The sequence below is a fragment of the Sinohyriopsis cumingii genome, chromosome 6 (genome assembly GCF_028554795.1).
Source record: "Sinohyriopsis cumingii isolate HCF-2022 chromosome 6, ASM2855479v2, whole genome shotgun sequence".
Taxonomy (NCBI): domain Eukaryota; kingdom Metazoa; phylum Mollusca; class Bivalvia; order Unionida; family Unionidae; genus Sinohyriopsis; species Sinohyriopsis cumingii.
Genome location: NC_142966.1, coordinates 155,088,448 through 155,108,636, shown reverse-complemented (window position 1 = coordinate 155,108,636; position 20,189 = coordinate 155,088,448). Strand labels below are relative to the sequence as shown.

The 20,189-nt window shown below is 35.8% G+C and overlaps 2 protein-coding genes across 2 annotated transcripts in view; both read left to right on the top strand.

The window, feature by feature from the left end:
• LOC149798318 (uncharacterized) overlaps positions 1–20,189 on the top strand; it is a 173,305-nt gene that overhangs the window by 90,233 nt on the left and 62,883 nt on the right. The window lies entirely within an intron of this gene.
• LOC149798320 (uncharacterized) lies at positions 4,650–8,528 on the top strand. The gene has a single exon (XM_089963455.1). The coding sequence runs from the start codon at positions 5,123–5,125 to the stop codon at positions 6,257–6,259; it is 1,137 nt and encodes a 378-aa protein (XP_089819581.1). The 5' UTR covers positions 4,650–5,122; the 3' UTR covers positions 6,260–8,528.

Sequence of the window (20,189 nt, the reverse complement as noted above, 5' to 3'; positions counted from 1 at the left end):
TACAAGTGGCTTCTCTCTTGGAGTAAACCCTGTTGATCTGCAATCCTTCCAGTCGAATACTAAATTACTCTTTACAATTTTTGAAGGCATCATTTGGGTCTGAATTTTATTCACGCCCTCTATCTCTGTGTTTGATTGGATATCCCTGTGGACCGATCCAATCAAACTTAGCAGACAATGTCCCTCTCACTGTCTGTCAACATGGGGACAGATAAGAACACACCCCGTTCTTCCTTTTGATCCTTGAACTAACCTTTAGCATACAGGTGTTATCACCAACAAGCCCTTGTTAAGTGACGTGACCGGTCGCCTTTGGTGATTCAATTTTTTGGTCTCTGGCTGGTCATGCTAACCTTGCATAAGAGTTCAACACAAACCCTGTTGCAATCTTTAGAGATCAAACACAAGGCTGTGGTAATATTCCCAGGACAGGTAGAATTTAGCTTATACATGACTTTATAGATGGGTTTAGCAAACGTGACATATATTAAGATGATTATTTCTTGATAAACCTGTTTACTTGAATTTAAGTTCAGGACATTTTCTTTCTCCATGGGGATTCCTGGTATGCCTCCTGTCTGCCACGTTCTTTGACTAAAATTTTAGTAATAGATCTTATATTATTGACAACTTAGAATATTCTATAAACGATCTTTTGTTCCTCAACCTGGTCCTTATAACATGACATAGTTTTTTTTTTTACAAGGAAAAGGTAAACAGAAATTCTTTTTTCCTCTTTTTAACATCTGAATTGTGGAAAATCACTGCTGTTAGCATGTCAGTATTATTCCAGGCTATTCTTACATCAGCACATCCATGATTGGAAGTCATTTGGAACACCACTGGAATTAATTCAGAATAATCTGTAATTTTGGTCTTGTGATAGAACTTACAGGACTGTTTGGGATTTCATTCACAATACTAAAAGTTCTTTTTTTTAATAAAAAAATTTGTATTCAAGGAAAATAAATAATTTGTTGAATGTTGTTACAAAACTTGTTGAATTTCGCTCTTTTCTGTTGCTTAATTTAAGACCATGTGGTTGTAACAGAAAATTGGGGTGTTCATCTGGGATACAAAATTTCTTTAAAATATTTCATAAAACTTCATATTGCTTTTGAAATTTAAATTCACCTTGTTTCTGAATTTTCTTAATTGCTGGTATTTAAATTTCACATATTTGAGAACTCTTTAATGAAACCAGCAAGCTTCACAATGTCATCTAAGATGGAGAATTTTCTTTAAAATCCTACCGTGGAAGGGTTAGGGTCTTTAAAAAGGGACCAATTGTTTCAGCTTGCTAGAAAATATGACCTTTCTGAAACTAAGGCTTCTTTAATGAAGCAAGAAATATAAAAAAAAAATAGTTTGTTCCAATATGTGGTGGAAGAGAAAGTTTTTCATAAAATTTCTTTGCACTGTCGGTATCTTGATCTGAAATGAAATTAAAAGAATTTAAAGTAAAATGCCAGTTGGAAACATGGTTAATAAAGTGTCAAGTTCAAAAGGAAATGAAGGAAATCCAAATTAAGAGAGAAGAGAGATACATTGGTTTGTGTGTGTCTGTGTGTGAGAAAGAGAAAGCAAATGAAGAAAAGAAGAGATGGAAATACATATGAAGAGAGAAAAAGAATAAAGGGAAATTGAATATAGTTTTTGTTTTAAAAAAAAACAACTCTAACTGGCAAACAGAAAGTACCTCCCTTTGCAAGTGAAAAATAACAATTATTTGATAAGTAGTGCCCAGACAAGATGTGCGTTAAAGAGTATAACCTGAGACAAATCATTACTTGAAAAGTTCAAGAATTGCATCAATAGTGATATCAAGATTTACCAAAATGTCTAAACTTTAGAAAATGCTGCTCACACGGCTGATGACTATTTCTTTACTCTTCAAGTTCAGTTTGTCAGAAGTCTTCCTCTCAGCAGTTTTTTGGTAAATTTAAAAAAAAAATCAAAACATCATGTTTCGTAAGATTGCTTCTAAATCTCAATCTGGCACACCTTTTTGGAATCAAATTTAAGATTCCTACATGCACCTATTGCAAGAACAAAGTGCATGTTATTCATGATTGCTACAGATTGACAAATAAACAACAGAATCAAGTCAACTGTTATAAACGCTCATATTTCTAAGAGGTCAATGTCATGTATTCAATCAAACCCCATTCTGATTTTAATATGGAAAATTATGAACCATTCATGTCAAAAGGTTATATATCACTTATTAGTGATTCTGCCAATCCTACCCTATTAAAATCCTAAGGGACACAGGAACTTCTCGGGGTCTTGAATTTTCAGGTGCTTTCCCTTTTTCTGAGAAGTCCTCTAATGAGCTTGCTCTTTTTTCATTGAGTATAGTACATCTTTGTCAACGTTCCTCTCTTTTGTGTAAATTTGTCATCAAAGTGACCAAGGACCCGTGACAATCGTTTTTACCCATCGAGGGGTTTCATTTATTTCTTGGCAATGCCCTAGCTGGAGATGATGTTGTGGTGAATCCATCTGCAACTGACAAGCCTTGTTTGGATCAGAAAGTCGATCCTGTTGAAAATGAAATGCCAGATTTATATCCAGCTTATGCAGTTACTATAGCTATGGCAAAGAAAGCTCTTGAGAATGATGTTGATCAGGAAATTATTTCTTTAGCTTACACATGTATTAATCGGACTTTTGATGAGGTTACCTTTGCTCCTGGTTGGATTAATCAAAAGGGTATTGATCACAGTGATCCTGCTTCTTGCATCTCATTCTCTTTATTTTATTAAGGATGACAAACGATAATCACTATTTTTCGAGAAGGAACAAGATTCTGAGATTTTCTGTTTCTTTCAACTCGTTATTAGCGAAATTGAAGCTATGGATGTATCTGTTATTTTGTTAAAAAGGGGGTTCTTATGAGAAAATGGAGACCACCTGAGGAACCCGATGGTGACGACTGATCGGTGAGCTATCAAATTGTTGTTTCCAAGTCGTATAGACAGTAAATTCTTAACATAGTCCTTTGGATGTTCATTTTGTAATCAATAAGACCTATCTGAACATCTTGAATCATTTTTATTGGCCGAACATTAAATGATGTTCGTAAAGACTGTAGATCTTGTGATACCTGTTTAATAGTAGGAAGGCTCATCTGCAGCATATTCCTGCATTTGACGGCCTTCCAAAATCTTCAATCTGATCAGGGGTCAAAACTTATGCCTGGAATTTTCCATCAAGTTATGCATGAATTAGGCATCCAGAAAGTTACGTCTTCTGCATATCCTCGTGAAAGCCAAAAGCCAAGGGGCTTAGGAAAGATATCATCAAACTTTGAAAAATATTATTCGGACATATTGTTTTGATACGGGAAAAGATTGGGACGAAGGTGTTAATTTACTGGTGTTTGCTGTTAGGGAATCAGCTTAAAAAGCTTTAGGATTTAGTCCTTTGAGCTAGCTTTTAGACATACTTTCCATGGTCCATGGAATTTGTTAAAAGAAAAACTTCATTCAAATGAAGATATAGAAATGAATCTTGACAATGTTTCCAATTTCAAATGTAAATTGTCAAAGGCTTGTGAAGCTGAAGGAACCAATTTGCACTCTACTCAGTCAAAAACGAAATTAAGGTATGACAAAAATACAAAGGAAGGAGTTTTCAGTCTGGTGATAGAGTTCTGGTTCTCTTGCCCTCACCTCAAAATCCTTCTCAGGCTGAATATGGTCCTCGCACAGTTGAAAAGAAAATAAGTAATTTAAATTCTATGATTAATACTCTGTGGAGGCGAAAAGAAAAACAACTTTGCCATATAAATATGTTGATAGAGATAGTCCTGCTAACCATGCAGTCAATTTAGTTGTCCCTGTCCCAGATTTAAGCGATGGAATGCAATCGGACTGTAGTGACTCTGGTGTAACTAATCTTCGGAATTCAGAAATTATGAATAATATGGACCGGAAACGTTCACATCTGCAGCAACAAGAAAAGAATTAACTAAAACTGCTATTACTTAAATATCAACAATTGTTTCCATTTGTTCCTACACGAACAAATAAAATCTACCATGACGTTGAAATTGTAGATTCAACACCAGTGATACAGCATCTGTATAGGATGAGCTCTTTCAAACATTCCTGTTTGAAAAAGAATTTCAGCATTTGCTGGAGAATGATTTCATAGAACAAAGAAAAACTGACTGGAGTTCATCATCTGTACTTGTACCGAAACCAGATATTTATTTTCCGCATGTGCACCGACTATAGGAAATTGAATAGTGTGATTAAATATATTCATTTTCATTGCCAAGAATCGATGACTGCATTGACAAAATTGGAAATGTAAAATACGTCACCAAATTTGACCTTCTGAAAAGATTCTGATAAATTCCACTGACTGAGAGTGCGAAAGACATTCGGCATTTGTAACTCCAGATTGACTTTATCGATATAAGGTGATGCCGTTTAGGAACAAAGGTTTGCCTTGAACTTTTCAAGGTTTATGAACATGATTAAATCTGGTCTAGATAATGTTGATGCTTGCATAGATGACGTCATCATCTACAATGACACCTGGAAAGATCACTTGGAGACTATTCTGCCATTTTATGATGAACTCAGTGATGTAAATTTTACAATTAATTTATCCAAAAGTGAGTTTAGCCGTGCTTGTGTTACATTATTCGAACATATTGTGGGATACGGACGAGTTAAACATGTAGATGCTAAGGTCAAGGCTATCTCTTATTTCCCTGTGCATATCAGTGAAAAGCAACTGATGCAATTTTTGCCTTTCATCGCTATCAAAGATCAAGGTCTTAAAGGATAAAAACTGAGCCAATCATCTACTAGAATGAGTCGGAAACCATGTTTGATTGCTTGATTGCCATAGATGATGTCATGTAGAATTATCAATATTGTGAAATTTGCAATGACAGGTTTGATCAAATTGAAAATAAGAATCACAACACGATGGTACATACCGGATAAAAACCATTTAAGTGCACAATTTGTGATGTAATGTTGCACGTGAATAGAAAACTGAAGGTGCACATCATGAGAAATATTGGAGCAAAGCTATTCAAATGTGAATTTGTGATAAGAGGATTAAATAGAGCAGATATCTGATGTAGCCATGACAACACATGGCAATACATACTGAACTTTGTAATGAATTGTTTAGTGACATTGGAAGTTTGATATTACATTCGAGCACACATACTGAAGAAAAACCATTCAAATGTGAAGTTTGTAATGCACTGTTTAGCAGGAGTGGAGGTTTAAGAGTGCATATGATGATGCACACAGGTGAAAAAACATATAAATGTGAAATTTGTGATAAAGTATTTAGTCTCAATGGAAATCTGAAGAAGCACATGAGTATACACACTGGAGAGAAAGCATTTAAGTGTGAAATATGTGATAAAAGTTTTACACAGAGAGGGTCCTTGAAGATACACATGAGAATACATACTGGAGAAAAACCATTTAAATGTGATATTTGTTATAAAATGTTCAGTAGCAGTGAACCTCTGAAGGTGCACATGATGACACATACAGGAGAAAAACCATTTAAATGTAATGTTTGCGATAAAATGTTTAGCCAGAATGGTAATCTGAAGAAGCACATGAAGATACATGCTGGAGAAAAACCATTTAAATGTGAAGTATGTGATAAATGCTTTACACAGAAGAAGTCAATGAAGGTACACATGAGGATACATTCTAGAGAAGAGCAATTTAAATGTGAAATTTGTTATAAAATGTTCAAAAGCAGTGAACCTCTGAAGGTGCAAATGATGACACATACTGGAAACAGGCAATTCAACTGTAGAGTTTGTAATGAAATGTTTCATGCAAATGGTCATCTGAAAAAGCACATGTGGATAAATTCTGGAGAAAAACCAAATAAATGCAAAGTTTGTGATAAGCGGTTTAGACAGAGTGAAAGTTTGAAGGTGCACATGAGGATACATACTGGTGAAAAACCATTTATATGTGAAGTATGTGATAAAAGGTTTAGTCAGAATGGAAATCTAAAGAAGCATATGAACATACATACTGGAGAAAAACCATTCAAGTGTGAAGTATGTGATAAAAGCTTTACAGAGAGAAAGTCTTTGGACATACACATGATGAGACATACTGGAGAAAAACCATTTAAATGTGAATTTTGTTATAAAATATTTAGTAGCAGTGAACCTCTGAAGTTTCACATGTTGATACATACTGGAGAAAAGTCATTTAAATGTGACTTTTGTGATAAGATGTTTAGAGAGTGAAAGTTTGAATGTGCGAGAGAACCCATTTAAAGATGAAGTATGCAATAAAAGGTTTAGTGTGAATGGAAACCAGAAGAAGGACATGAACCATTTAGGTGTGATGGATGTGATACAGTTTTGTACAGAGGAAATCTCTGGTGATAAACATGAGGATACATAATGGAGTAACACCATTTATATACAAATTTTGTTATAAGATGTTTACTAGGAAAGAACCTCTGAAAGTGCACATGATGATACATACTACTGGAGACAAACCGTTTAATTGTCAAGTTTGTAATGAAATATTTCATATCAGTGAAGGTTTTAAGAAACACACCAAGATATACACTATGGACAAACCATTGAAGTGTGAGATTTGAGATTGCTGTATACGGGGTGCACATTATCATACATAATGTCATTGTCAAGGCCAATCTATTTCTCATATAGATGTGATAACGTGACAAACCATTGAAGTGTGACATTTGAGATTGCTGTTTACGGGGTGCACATTATCATACATAATATCATTGTCAAGGCCAGTCTATTTCTCATACAGATGTGATAACGTGCTATTTAAAGCAAGTTTTGACAAATAAGGAATATATAATTTTTAGCCTATCAGTTAGTTGCAATTATAATATTCATTCATGTCGTGGATTAAGCAACATTCAATTCCCAAGTTAGCCTTGGGCAGTTTGTCAGATTGCCAACTGTAAACAGAGGTTTTTAAAGATTGTTTTGATGCCTGTCACAGGTTGTATGGTGAGTTGGTGTTAATTGCAAATATAAAACTTTTGAGTTTTCTTTGACTTGTGTGTTTGGAAGAAACAGGCACTCGTCTCTAACTACCAGGAGGATTTCATTCACAACATGCTTGGATGTTTGGAAAATGTAGCACCCACAAGCTGCATTTTTGATGTGTTGTTTAAATGATAATTACATGAGACTCAATACTGATAATTATATGAGACTCAATACTGCTTGGCAAAATGAACAACAATAATTGTTCTCAAATCATTCTTGAAAGTCAGATTCTGAAATATTTTGATGCCTGTCACCAATTTGATGGTGATTACATGATAATTGTTAAGTAGTTCTTTGGGTTTAATGCCATTTTTCAGCACACAATAGGCTATAGATAGCTGTATTGTTAAGTACTGGAAATGGATAAAATAAGCCTTCATAAATGCTTGACTTGTGAATATAAGTAAATTGTTTCAAACAGTCTTGCATTACTTCTCTCTCTGTGTCTATTTCTTAAAAATACAGCTATTTCTCCTTTACCTACAGTATCTCTTTATTTATATATCTACCTGTGCACTTCCAGCCATTTCATTATCTGCATTCTAGCACATTCTAATAAACATATCTATGTGCATATTTAGATATATATTTTGGGATAACTTAACTACTTGCATATGGTTTTAAGGTGCTAACAGATATTGTCATGGAATTGTATAAATCACATTATTTGGACATGGGTAGGTTCACTTCCGAACCTGTTTATTGTTTTGTAATTATTGTGCCAATAATGTAATCTGTATAGCTTACTGTATGTAACGTCATTATGTTTTATCATATATGCCTGTATCATGCATAGTACTCAGTGTGTCAGATGTATTTTAGCCAACTGGAATCGACATGGTACCAGCTGTAGAGCTTACCATAGAAGTTGACCATAGCAGCTGTAAAGCTGAAAATTTGCAGCCATAGAGCTGAATGAACAGTGTTGCTGGTTGAGTAGCAGGTGATCAGGCATTACTGACCGATTGGTGGGCGCTGATTGCTTGATTGACCAAGGAATTGAATGGTGGTCAATGACTACCTGGAATACTGACTGCTTGATTGACCAGTGTGCCTGGTAGCCAAGTTTGCTGGGGATGGAGTGTGTAACTCCTTACATGTAATCGTTTAGCCATGGTCTAATTTTGGGGTTTTAAGTGGTTTGGGATTGCAAGATATTTTGTATATCAGTCCCTTTGTTTTCATTATTTTACTATTTGAGTAAAATGCCTCATTTTTCACTATTTGAGTGAATTCATTTTTACTATTTGAGTAAAACACATTCTTTTTGTCGTGTGAAATTGCTGTGAATCACTCACCTTTGTTCTTGTACTGTGTAAGGTAATTTATTTGTATTTTCATTGTTGCATTATTAGGTTCATGTGGATTATGTTAATTTGTCCATGTATTAATCATAGTTCTTTTCTCATTCAAGTCATTCATCATTAAACATTGTATTTGTATCACCATCAATGTGTTCTGTAATAAATCCAAAATCCAACCCAGTTATCTTGTTCCAGAGATACAAAGGACTAAAATTTCTTTAAAATATACTATATTGTATCTTAATTGTTTTACTTATGCTGGAATAATATAATTGGGGCAAGCTCAAATTTTCCAAAGACAAATTCAATTTTCTAGTCAGCTTGCCCTTGTTTAAAATTTGTTAATCTCACATATATTTTGTGAAATTGTCCCTCTCTGTACTCCTAATTTCTTAAAGGTCATCAATTGTGAAATATGGTTTTATTTCTCTTAGGCTAAACAAAAAGGTATGTTTCCTATTGCACTGGTTTTAAAATTAGGCAGGGTTTTTTCTTCTTTTTTTCTTAAACATGTTTGACATGAACACAGAGTGTTCTATTATGTACACCTATTCTTGCAATGCTATCTTTGTATCACAACAGTTAGCTATATCATCAGCAAATAAGAGTACTAATGATCAGGGATATTTTTTGTAATAAAAATACCTTTACCACAGTTTTCTCCCAGTAATCAAATCAAATTGTTAATTAAAAAGGAAATAATAATAGTTGTCTCAAAATACAACCTTGCCAAGTCCCCAGCATACAGTCAAAGTATTTATTTAAGCCTTCATTTGACTTTACATTGTTAAGAGTGTTCTGCAATGGATTTGGAAGGTTGTGGTGAGGTAGGATGAGTTTCTCACTCTTACAAAGAAATGGCCTAGCTTGGAATTGCAAAGGCAGTTAATGCATGAGGCTGAGGTCATTGTTGTTGTTGTTGTTGTTGTGGGGTTTAACACCATTTTTCAGCACAAGATAGGCTATGTATGGCGGCCAGAATTAATGGTGGAGGAAGAACCCAGGAAAACCCCGGGAAGAACCACCGACCCACAAGAAGCTACTGGCAAGCTTTCTCACATACCCACATTGGCCGAATCCTAGACTCAAACCCACACAGAGGTGAGATGGCAGTGATCCGTAACGGAGAGCGCTTTTGACCACTCGGCCACTCGGGGCCCCATGAGGATGAGGTACCACCATCTTTAGCATATTTAACATCGATACTCTGTTGTATATAATTTCTCGCTTTGAAAAGTTAGAATGTATCTCTGAATTAGGTATTTAATAAAATTTTCTTATCTTTAAAATGGGTATCAGTTACATGAGTAAAATCATAAATTTTCTCTTAGTTTTAAGCAGTGCTGCTAATAATACAGCTCATACAATTCCAAATATAGTTATGGTTTTTATAAGCATTAAGTTTATATTGGACTCTTGTTTTCAGTCAGTATTATATTAGATTGTTTCCAGTTGCTTGTTAGTACATGTAATAAACAACTTTAAAAATTGGCTTAATTTTGGTTCCACTCTACAATTTCACACTTTGCATAGGTTTGATTTTTAAAGAAAAATAATTCCCCATGTTTTTCTCACTGCTTATCATTGTCCCTAATGCCCCAAACAGACAGCACATATCTTAGGTATTGTGAAAATAACTATTAAATCCCTTTGTTTTGGTGTCCAATTGATTGGTGTAATCTCTCAAAAGACTGATTGTTCCTTATGGTTGTTTTCACATCCTGGATGCAAGAGATATTGTCTGATATGTCAAAACCCATTTTCCAAATTTTAATTACTGCTGAAGTAACTTTGGCCTAGTCCATTCCAATTGTTTGACCATGTGGGAGCAACCTTTTTTCAGCTGTGTATAGTTTCCATGGAAATGGAAGGAAAAGAAGTAGCATAGAGGTATGACAACATCCTCTCCAATGTGTATGCTGCCAGTGCAAATAACATTACCTTGTCACAGAAGTTATCTTAATAACTATAGAGTGCTTCCTCTAAAATTCACAATCAAGGGATTCATGAAAAGTTCACATGTATCACTTTGAAATATGAACCTAATGCCCCAAACATAATTTCAAGTCTGACCTTTGCTTTGACATTGAAACCATCTTGTATTAAGAAAATTCCCCATTATTTCAAATGTGAGTGGAAATCCTCCAAATTTTTTGATTGTATGAACCAGGCTTTATATTATCTTAATATGAATATTGAAAAGCATTAATATAAGGTGCCAGCATTATGTGCTAAGGAAGGATATTACAAATTAAAGATGACTCTGTGACTTAAGATATGTTTGTATCCCCCACTACACAACATCAGCATATTTTAAAATTTAAACTTCTTAATGTGACACATTGAAAATATTTTAAATAACTGTGTAAAAAAGGGTAGCAGCCCAAGCATTATCTAAATGTTGTAAATGTAATATAGACAGACTACATTTATATTATAATTTTAAAGTAAATTTTATCAATTTTTGTCACATTATTTTAACTTGATTTATGGGTCATTAATATATGTATGACATTTCTTTTCCACAGGATGATATAATTTTGTAAGCACAGTTTATGAAACAGATCATGTGAATGTGTAATATACAGACAGGGATAGCACTATGATTGTTTGAAAGTATCATGTAGAACCACAGTAGATGTAGTCTGATGTTGATGAGAATACTACATGTACTTTCAAAATTGTTAATACTGTAGGTGGCTCAACAGTAATTAGTACTGAAAGAAATGGGGGGGGGGGGTAAAATATTCCAATTGGAAATTGTGTATTTAAATGCATGCATACAATATGTGTTCATTTTAATATGCATTGAGTTACTAAACTTTAAAATGGCCTCCACGACGTGCAGTGTCACTTAGTAACCATACTATGCTCATGTGCATTAACTGTAATACTATGGAGTTAGCAGCTAGGCAACAACCATGAACAGACCACACAGCGCTGTTTGGGTACACCTTTAATTGTGTTCTCAGGGACAAAGAAAAAAAGAACTGTAAACTCTGTAAACAGTGATAGTTCCCATTGACATACTACTGCCATTGCAAGCACTAACATCTTATAGGGAAAGTAGAACTTCGTTTGTTATTTAAAGTTTTCAGTTAACTATAGTACACAAGAAATTACTGCCATGGTTTTATTTTCCATAATACTTTAACAATCAAATGAACATAAATTTAAGTTGTAATATTTTATGCTGTTCTAATGAATAAATGCTGTATATCCTTGTTAGTCTTCTTTGTTTTTGAGGGTTTATTTCCAAAATTGCAACGAACAATCTATTAATTTAAAAATAATTTTAATATGTATAATCATTTTGAATTACCACATTATTAACACAAATTTTGAACAACCAAGTATGCAGTTGTCAAACTAGCCATTGCATTTTATGAGATTGAATGAGTTAGAAAAAGATTTCCAATAAAATCAAGCTTCCACTAAACTTCTCAACCTTGATTCCAGTACTTCCACCAAACTTTTCAACCTTGATTCGAGCACTTAAAATCAATTTATAATGATTACCTATAATGTAGAAATGCAATAAAAACAATGCATATAGCCTACTTTTTCCAAAAACAATTCTTCATGAATTTGCTGGTTGTAAGATTTTATTAAGATATAAAAATTAAGTCATGTAGATCAGCACAATCTTTTATTGAAGCAGGTCAAAATTCTGATTCAACAAATTTCGACAGTGGTAAATATTTGATGCTGATAAAGTGACAAATTACATCACAGCAAATATTTTAATATGAATGAAATACAGGTTTCAACTATTCCAATTGTTTAAAATTGTTCATTGGAATTACAAAGTACTCTTTGACTCGTTGGACTAAAGTGTTATTTTTGGATTATTATCAGCTCATTCAAAGACATTCTGTATTATACCACTGTGATACTTCAAAACTGTTGGTACATCAACCTATTCAAGCTTTGGTACATCAGCACATTTAATATTGGAATTCATTTGGAACAGTCTATACTTACGGACTTGTGATAAGACTTTAAGGATTATTTGGGATTTTATACACAATACTGAAAGTTCCTCTTATATTTTCAATTTGTAAATTAGAGTAACAAATTTATAAGTTGCTTTTTTCTCTCCTTTTCTGCTACTGAGTTTTAGACGATAAAGTCATAACAGAAATCGGAGGCACATCTGGGATCTAAATTTATTTCCAAAATACATTTAAGAAATGTTAATAAAATGTCTTTAAAATTTAAATTGGTTTTGTTTCAAAATGGTCGTTGTACCCTTGTACCTGAGAAATCTTCAGTTAAACCAGCAAGCTTTCACAATGCCTTCTAAAGCAGATAAATTTATTTCGAATCCTACCCAGGAAGGGTTAGAGTCTTTGAAAAAGGACAAGTTGCTTGAGTTTGCTAAACATTATGATCTTTCTGAAGCGAAAGCATCTTTAACAAAACAAGTGATAAAGAATATTTTGTATCAGTATTTGCTATGAACTGAAATTCTGAACAATAGTGCTTGTTTAACTGTGATTAGTAAGTCTGTTTCTAGTTTTGATGTGAAATAAAAGGACACACAGTTAAAACCAACATGAAACTGGAACTGACAAAGATTGCAATATAGTTAAAAGAATTAGAACTTCTCGGCAAACACACTCCTCCTCTTTATTCACGAGTGTAGGTTTTGATGTTACCAGAATTATTAGACAAGTACCCCCTTTTAAAAAGAAGGAAATTGATAAATATCTTCCTCATTTTGAAAACAAATTGTTGGTAACTTGAAAAGGCCAATGGAGCTAGGAGTTATTGCTACAAGGTGTACTTATTGACAAAGAAGTCTACATATCACTGTCTATGCAACAAAGTGCTCATTATAATGCAATTAAGGAATGTATCTTGAAGGGTTATGAGTTGGTACAAGAATCATCTGAGATCGTCCCCACCACATCCGAGGCTGCAATTCTCTTCGGAGAGGTAATCTCATCTGTATCTACTTGAGATTCGAAACCAGGCAAGAAGTGAAATCATGCTGACTGGTTTTAGAGCCCACCAGTTAAATTCTTTAAAGCAATGCTGCCCCAGTGAAAGCAACAACCCATTTCAGTGTTCCCTTCGGCAGGTGGGCCCTATAATGGCACATCGCAAAGGCCCATCGATGCGGTTCACTGAGCCGTTCCTCTTTGCAAAGGACAAGTGTGGACAGTCCTTGGAATTTCGCTCCCTCTACTGCAGACCATACCGCTTTAGTTGTTTCCCGTTGGTGCCAGACTAAACCTCTTTTCGCAAGCATATCGGTCGATGGTTGGATCCTTTCTATCGTTAGAGATGGTTACCAGCTTAGTCTCTCGATCTTTCTCCTCTGTTTTAAAGTCCCCCATTTACTAAATCAATCTCCAGATTTCAATTCCCGGATTTTCCTGGTTCTCAAGAAAGTGGGAAAGTTTCGTCTAATTATCGACTTTTCCTCCACAAACAGACTTCTGCTGGTGCAACCTTTCAAGACGGAGACCACAGTCACATTCAGGAATGAATACGACCTGTAGATTGGGTATTCTCTATCGATCTTCAAGATGCGTACCTTCGCATCTTTAATCTTTACTTTTCCTCCACACAGGAAGTCTCTCAGATTTTGTTTGCGTCAAGGAAATCATTCAATTCTGACCTCTGTCGTTCGACCTTCTATAAAAACCCAGTGCTTTTACCATGGTCATGGGAGTAATTGCAGCCCATTTTGGGCATAGTTATCCCAATCATCCAACATTTCACTATTAATTGCTCCACAATGACAGTCTAGAGTTCCTCAGACTGGAGCTGTCTTTTGCTGTTGGTCTATAATGACCAGAATCCGTCTTGTAACAAAGTGGGAGAAATCAGAGCTAAATCCGTCTCAAGAGTATGTCTACATGGTGATGAATTTTCCCACTGACAGAGGATTAGCTCGTGTGCCTATGGACAGAACAGACAAGACAAGATCCTGCCCCAAGTTGGAGACAATGCGAGTTAAAACCGAGTTATCAGCTCGTCTTTTTCTCTCTCTGCTGAGGACCTTGAATGACAGAATATTTATTTCCACATAGGCAGGCTTCACTTGCTTAGCAGCTTGGAAATCACACATGGACCCCTTTAATGCTCTGATTTCTCTTGGTTGAGATTTCTACCACCATATAAGCTGGAGGAAAGTCTGGACCACTTTATATCTGAATTCCCCATGCCTCCCCCCACGGCGTGAGACTTAGGGTCAGGCGTTTACCTAAAGCCGTATGATATGATTCTTTAAGGTTTATAGTTTCGGGAAGCATCTACCCTACACATCAACAATTTTGAATTGAGGGCAGTATTCTGGGTCTTCATAGGTATGTCCAGCAAATAAGAGGTTGCTGATTGACAACACATTGGTGGTAAAGCACTGCAGGAAACAAGAAGGTACACATGCGCGTTCTCTCTGTGTGAAGGTTTGGAACCACCTTCGCAAGATAGCTTCAGAAAGAATTTTCTTTCTAGTCGCAACATTTTGGCAGGCAATCTGTCAAGGAAATTCCCTTTCCCGATATAAATTATGGAATAATCTCTCCACCAAATTGTAGCAGACACCCTGTTCCATCGTTGGGATACTCCCTTGATGGACTTATTTGCCACCAAACTTTTACGTTTACCCAGTCTCCAGGGCCTGGGTAATGGAAGCCTTCAGCCTAAAGTGTACGCCTTTCCATTCTTCAGTTCAGGATGATTACACGTGTCCAACTCGATATCAGGCAATCCACGGCCCAGCTCGTCTAATAGCTCCTCTGTGGTTTCAGCGATCGTACTTCAGCGATTTTCTCAATCTGTGGGTGGACCAATCCAGGACCTTACCTCAGACGAGCGATCTTCTGTCGCAGCACATGGGCTCTCTACTGAAAAAGCACACAGATTCTCCACCTTCACGCTTGCTCATTTCAAACGATCTCACCGCAAAGAAAGGATTTTGAGCCAAGTTTCCAAGTGGATAGTTTAGTCCAGGAGAAAATGAGCCTCTAAGATTTATGATGCCAAATGGAGAATATTTTATGATTCGTTTAGTAGACGTGTAAATCCTAGCTGTCCCTCTTTGAACGCAGCGACCGATTTTCTACTCTTCCTTTTCGAGGGGAAACGCTCCCTGGTGTCTGCTATGAAGAGCAATCTGTCTACCCTTTCCAATACCATTATATTTTCAAAAGACCAATGTCATCGAGACGGATTTTCACGTAGCAGACCAGTGTCTCGTTCTCCGATTCCTAAACTGAATCTCTCTTGTACCTTGTGGTCTCAAAATATCTTACGTAAACCCTTCGGTGAAGCTTGCATTGAAAATCTTACCCTCGAGACAGGTTTCCCGCGAGATGAAGGAGTGAGTTCCATGCATTATACTTAGAGCAGGACTATGTCAGGTTAGGGGCCCCGTGTGGTAGAGTGATCTAACCGATCAATGCCATCTCACCTCTGTCTGCGTGGGTTCGAGTCTCGGGATCAGCCAGTGTAAGAATGTGAAAAAGCTGACAATAGCTTCTGGTCGGTCGGTAGTACTTATCTGTGTTTTACAGGGTTCTTCCTCAACCGGTGATACTGTCTGCTAGGTACAACCTATCTAACGCTGAGAAATGGCGTAAAACCGAAAATAACAACTGTATCATGTTCAATGGAAATTATGAGTAAGTTTCTCTCCTTTCCCAACCATTTTTTTAAAGCGAGAAATCAGCTTCCTTTGGTTGTTTCACTTCCGATTGAAATTCCCCATCTCAACCGTAACTGTGGTGGGGATGACTAAAATAAACTTTTATGTCCTGTTAGGTTCTACGTTTTTAATTAGCAGAATCTGAAATGAGAAGGAAGGGTTGAAAACGTTGTTTCCTTCACATCAAAAGTTCAGCTGTTATTTTAGCTTCCATAATTTTTAGGTGCTTTACACTGGTCATCAATAGATCTTTCCAGTCCCTTACTGATAGGGACCTGTCTTTCATGAAAATTAAATACGTGAAGTTAGTGCCATCGGTGCTTCGTGGGCCTATCTAATTCATTCATGTTTGGATAATATGATGAAAGCAGTATTTTGGCACTCTCACAAAACTTTCTCTTCCTTTTACCATCGCTCGTTTAGCCCATCCAAGCGAAGGCATTTTTTCACTGGGTACAGTCGTCACTGCTCAAAAAGTGGTCCACGTGGATCCATCCAGCAATAATCTCCTGCGGTTCTGTGACGGCGAGTATTCGTTGTGTTTGTTTTTTATTCGCCAGTTTTGGGATCATCAGACCTCCCACCTTACTAACATACAGAACAATGCAGTAGCAACAGGTATTTTACCGAGATGAAAATGTCGTGGGGTTGTGGGAAGTAAAATAAATTCTAATGAGGCAATACTTATAAATTGTTCTTGCAGATTCCATTCTTCCTCCCCATATGTCATAGTTTAGGCTGCTCCCTCAGATATATGAAAAGAGCCTTTTACGCATGCTCGAGATAAATGGGGTTCTCACGCAGGACTGATTGAGGAAGATTATATTTCACCCTAATGGGAGGCTGAATTTCCATCATTAGGTCGCGTGTTTTTTACCTCTCGGAAAAGTACTAGCTACGCAATAACAACATACAAGTATTGAATCATTAACCATAGAGCGCCCCCCCCCCCGCCAATAAAACTACACCTTGATACATAATGTATCAGCGTGCCATATATTGCACTCGTGTTACTAACAACTGGTGATATTTGATTCATCACAACTGTCATAATATTCTTATTCTTTCAAACAAAATTGGACATATTATATTTTAGCTGTACCTTTCTTTAAAAATTGAATGATATCCATATGAAATAGATATTCATTTTACAATGACTGCTCCTATATATTTCGTTACCTTTCTATACAATCCAACGGTTTTAATTTCTCACTCAAAATATTATCTAATTAATACAATTTTTTTGTCATTCATTGCTAAATTTTAAACAATCTTAAAATTCACCAAAGATTACCCCTTTCTATAAATGGGACCATATGCTATGCTAGACTAAAAAGTATAATTGCATATTGTTAGCCATTAAAAAGTTAATGTGGTTTTTTTTTGCACATTGATGTGAACAGGAAAATAATTGTTCATCATGAATGAAATATCTATATAATATGTTCATTACGTCATGAATTAGATCTCTATATAGCATATACAGTGTATAATAATCCACCATACTTCATAACAATGACAATTTAACATCACACACACACACACGCACATACACACACACACACACACACACACACACACACACAGATATATATATATATATATATATATATATATATATATATATATCACATAGCATGTATTTTAAAGGAAATAGATAGAAAGACGAAGAAAAATATTTTCATTCATTCTCAAGCGATGTACCTTTCATTTGTTGCGCGTTAAAAGATAGTCCCAAATTCTGGTCGATTTTTTGGAAGTTTTATAACCAATAGCATTTAAAAGCAGATTTTCTTTTACTAATTAGAATTAAAAGGACAATTGTCCTTCAGAATAAATGGAACACTTGACTCATAGAATATCGTTTTTAATACAGAATGTGTATGGATGTTTCGTATGATGTCACATTGTTTGATTCAGTTAGTTTAGAGGATGAATGCCACAATGTTGACACTTATAGCAAAAGTCACACAGGCATATAACATCGACTGTTTCAATAATGGGTGTCATTTTATATAATTTGATTCTACATAACTTTAAGTGGCAAGTATACACTTCCTTCGGATTCGTATACATCCACGTTGGAAGGTCATTATTTACACGCTCCGATAGGCCAAATTAATGTTAAAGTACGTATACATTTTTGACGAAATTAACCTAAAGGTGTGATCCAGTACACTCCGGGTTGAATGTCGCGTTTTGTGATGTCACAATGTACGCTACGCATATTGATAAGCAAATTCGTACTACCCTACACTGTGACGATTCCACTTGAAGTGCTCTTTTCTTGACCCAAGTTTAGTACATGGCCACCATTGTAAAAGACCGCAGAGATCGATAACATTCGTCGGGAAGTTTCTTGATGACAGTTAAAGAGCACGTCATTAAATAATCGGGATTGAAAAGACTTTGGTTAAAGAAAAGTAGCGTTGAAAATTAAAAGAACAATTTACATTCAACTGAAAATAAGTAAATGCGCATATGTGACCCGTGTGACTTGTACTTTAAGGTATATCACTTTAAGTACTGGATGTTAGTGGATACTCATGTGAAATGATTATTACTGGATGTAGGAATTCCACATTTTCTGTAATGTGACCTTATATTTGTACTAGTTGATCTGGAACAGGAGGCAGTTGGAACTGCGTGGCATAACAAAACATTAGAGCGTCTGAGCTATTTTACCACGTAAAATAACGTAGTTTGATAGGCCTAACGATCTGTCAGTTAAGAGATCGGTCTGTGTCTACATTCCTCTATTAACAGAGGTAATTCTATTTGCTTATAGAAGTTGATATTTAAATCACTTTTGTATGTATGGCGGATTACATGTTACAGGATTACAGCACACCTCTCCCCTCACGAACGCTATCAATTAGCCAATACCCTTAGTTTTATTAGTTGTTGTTTTTGTTCTTGTTTGGTGTTTAATGCCATTTTTCAGCGTATGATGGATAATACATGGCGTAACCAGCTCCTGCAGGGTAAATTCGTCATATCAGAAATGTGATCTTTTTTTCCCAGTTCCATTTGGGCAGTCGATTCGAAAAATGGCCTCCAAACTATTGATAGTAAAAACAAAAAGTTCCAGAAGGTGGGGTAAATAAAATTGCCACACGATTGCAGCAAAGAATTTCACGGTCTTATTTGGATCAATCATAATCACATAAAGTTACACGTTTACCTGTTGTAATATCAAAATATTAAACTGCACACACTATATGTAAAGTGTACAGAATATGTGATAATAAAAGGAACTATATGGATACGATGCGAGTTGTCGTGGGTTCGAATCCCGGCCGAGTCATACCAAAGACTTCTAAAAATTGTACTAACACCTACCTCGCTACGCGCTCAACAATACGAGGTTAATGTTAGGACTGGTCGGCCAGGTGTCAGAATAATTTGACTGGGTGGGACATCATGCTACATGTCTGCGGCATGATGCCCCAGTGCTAGACATACCTTTAAACTGCCACACTGCAGACATCGTAGCGATATGACTGGGAAATTGTTCAAGATACGTTAAAAATCTAAATCACATAAATCACATGGATACGAAGATATGGATATATGAATTCTTGCAATGAACCCTTCACAATTTCCACAAAATCAATCTGATGCACTAATATAGTATCATGTCAAAACTACCACAAAAATTAGATGGTATAAGGTGGTTAAACCCCAAACCATCAGGTCCAGCCACACAGGGTGGCAATGATTGAACTAAACAATAGCAACATAAAACTAATGAAGAAAAACAAAACAAACGTGGATATGCAATGAAAACTTAAGGGCGTTACCCGATACTCTATGACTCTATTCTCTTTTTCTCATTAATCGCCTAAAGAACATACCATATGTCTTCTAAATTAAGTGCAAGGCAATATCTTTCGAACCAACGACCCCTGGATAAATTGGAATTAACCTGTGGAGACAAAACGCAACCGTTCACAATCCTTCTCCTTCCTGGCCACTTCCGGTGAGAGCTGCAAAGTTATCCAGCGACGAGAAATTATGTAGTACGCCTTGCGTACATTAAACAGTCGCACATGGCCAAATGGCCGAACGCGACATTAATTCAAGACAGAGAGACAGATAGACAGTCTGTCTAATGGTCGGTTGCGTGCATATCAAGCAAGAGCACATAAACAGAAATTGATCTAGTGACAGAAAC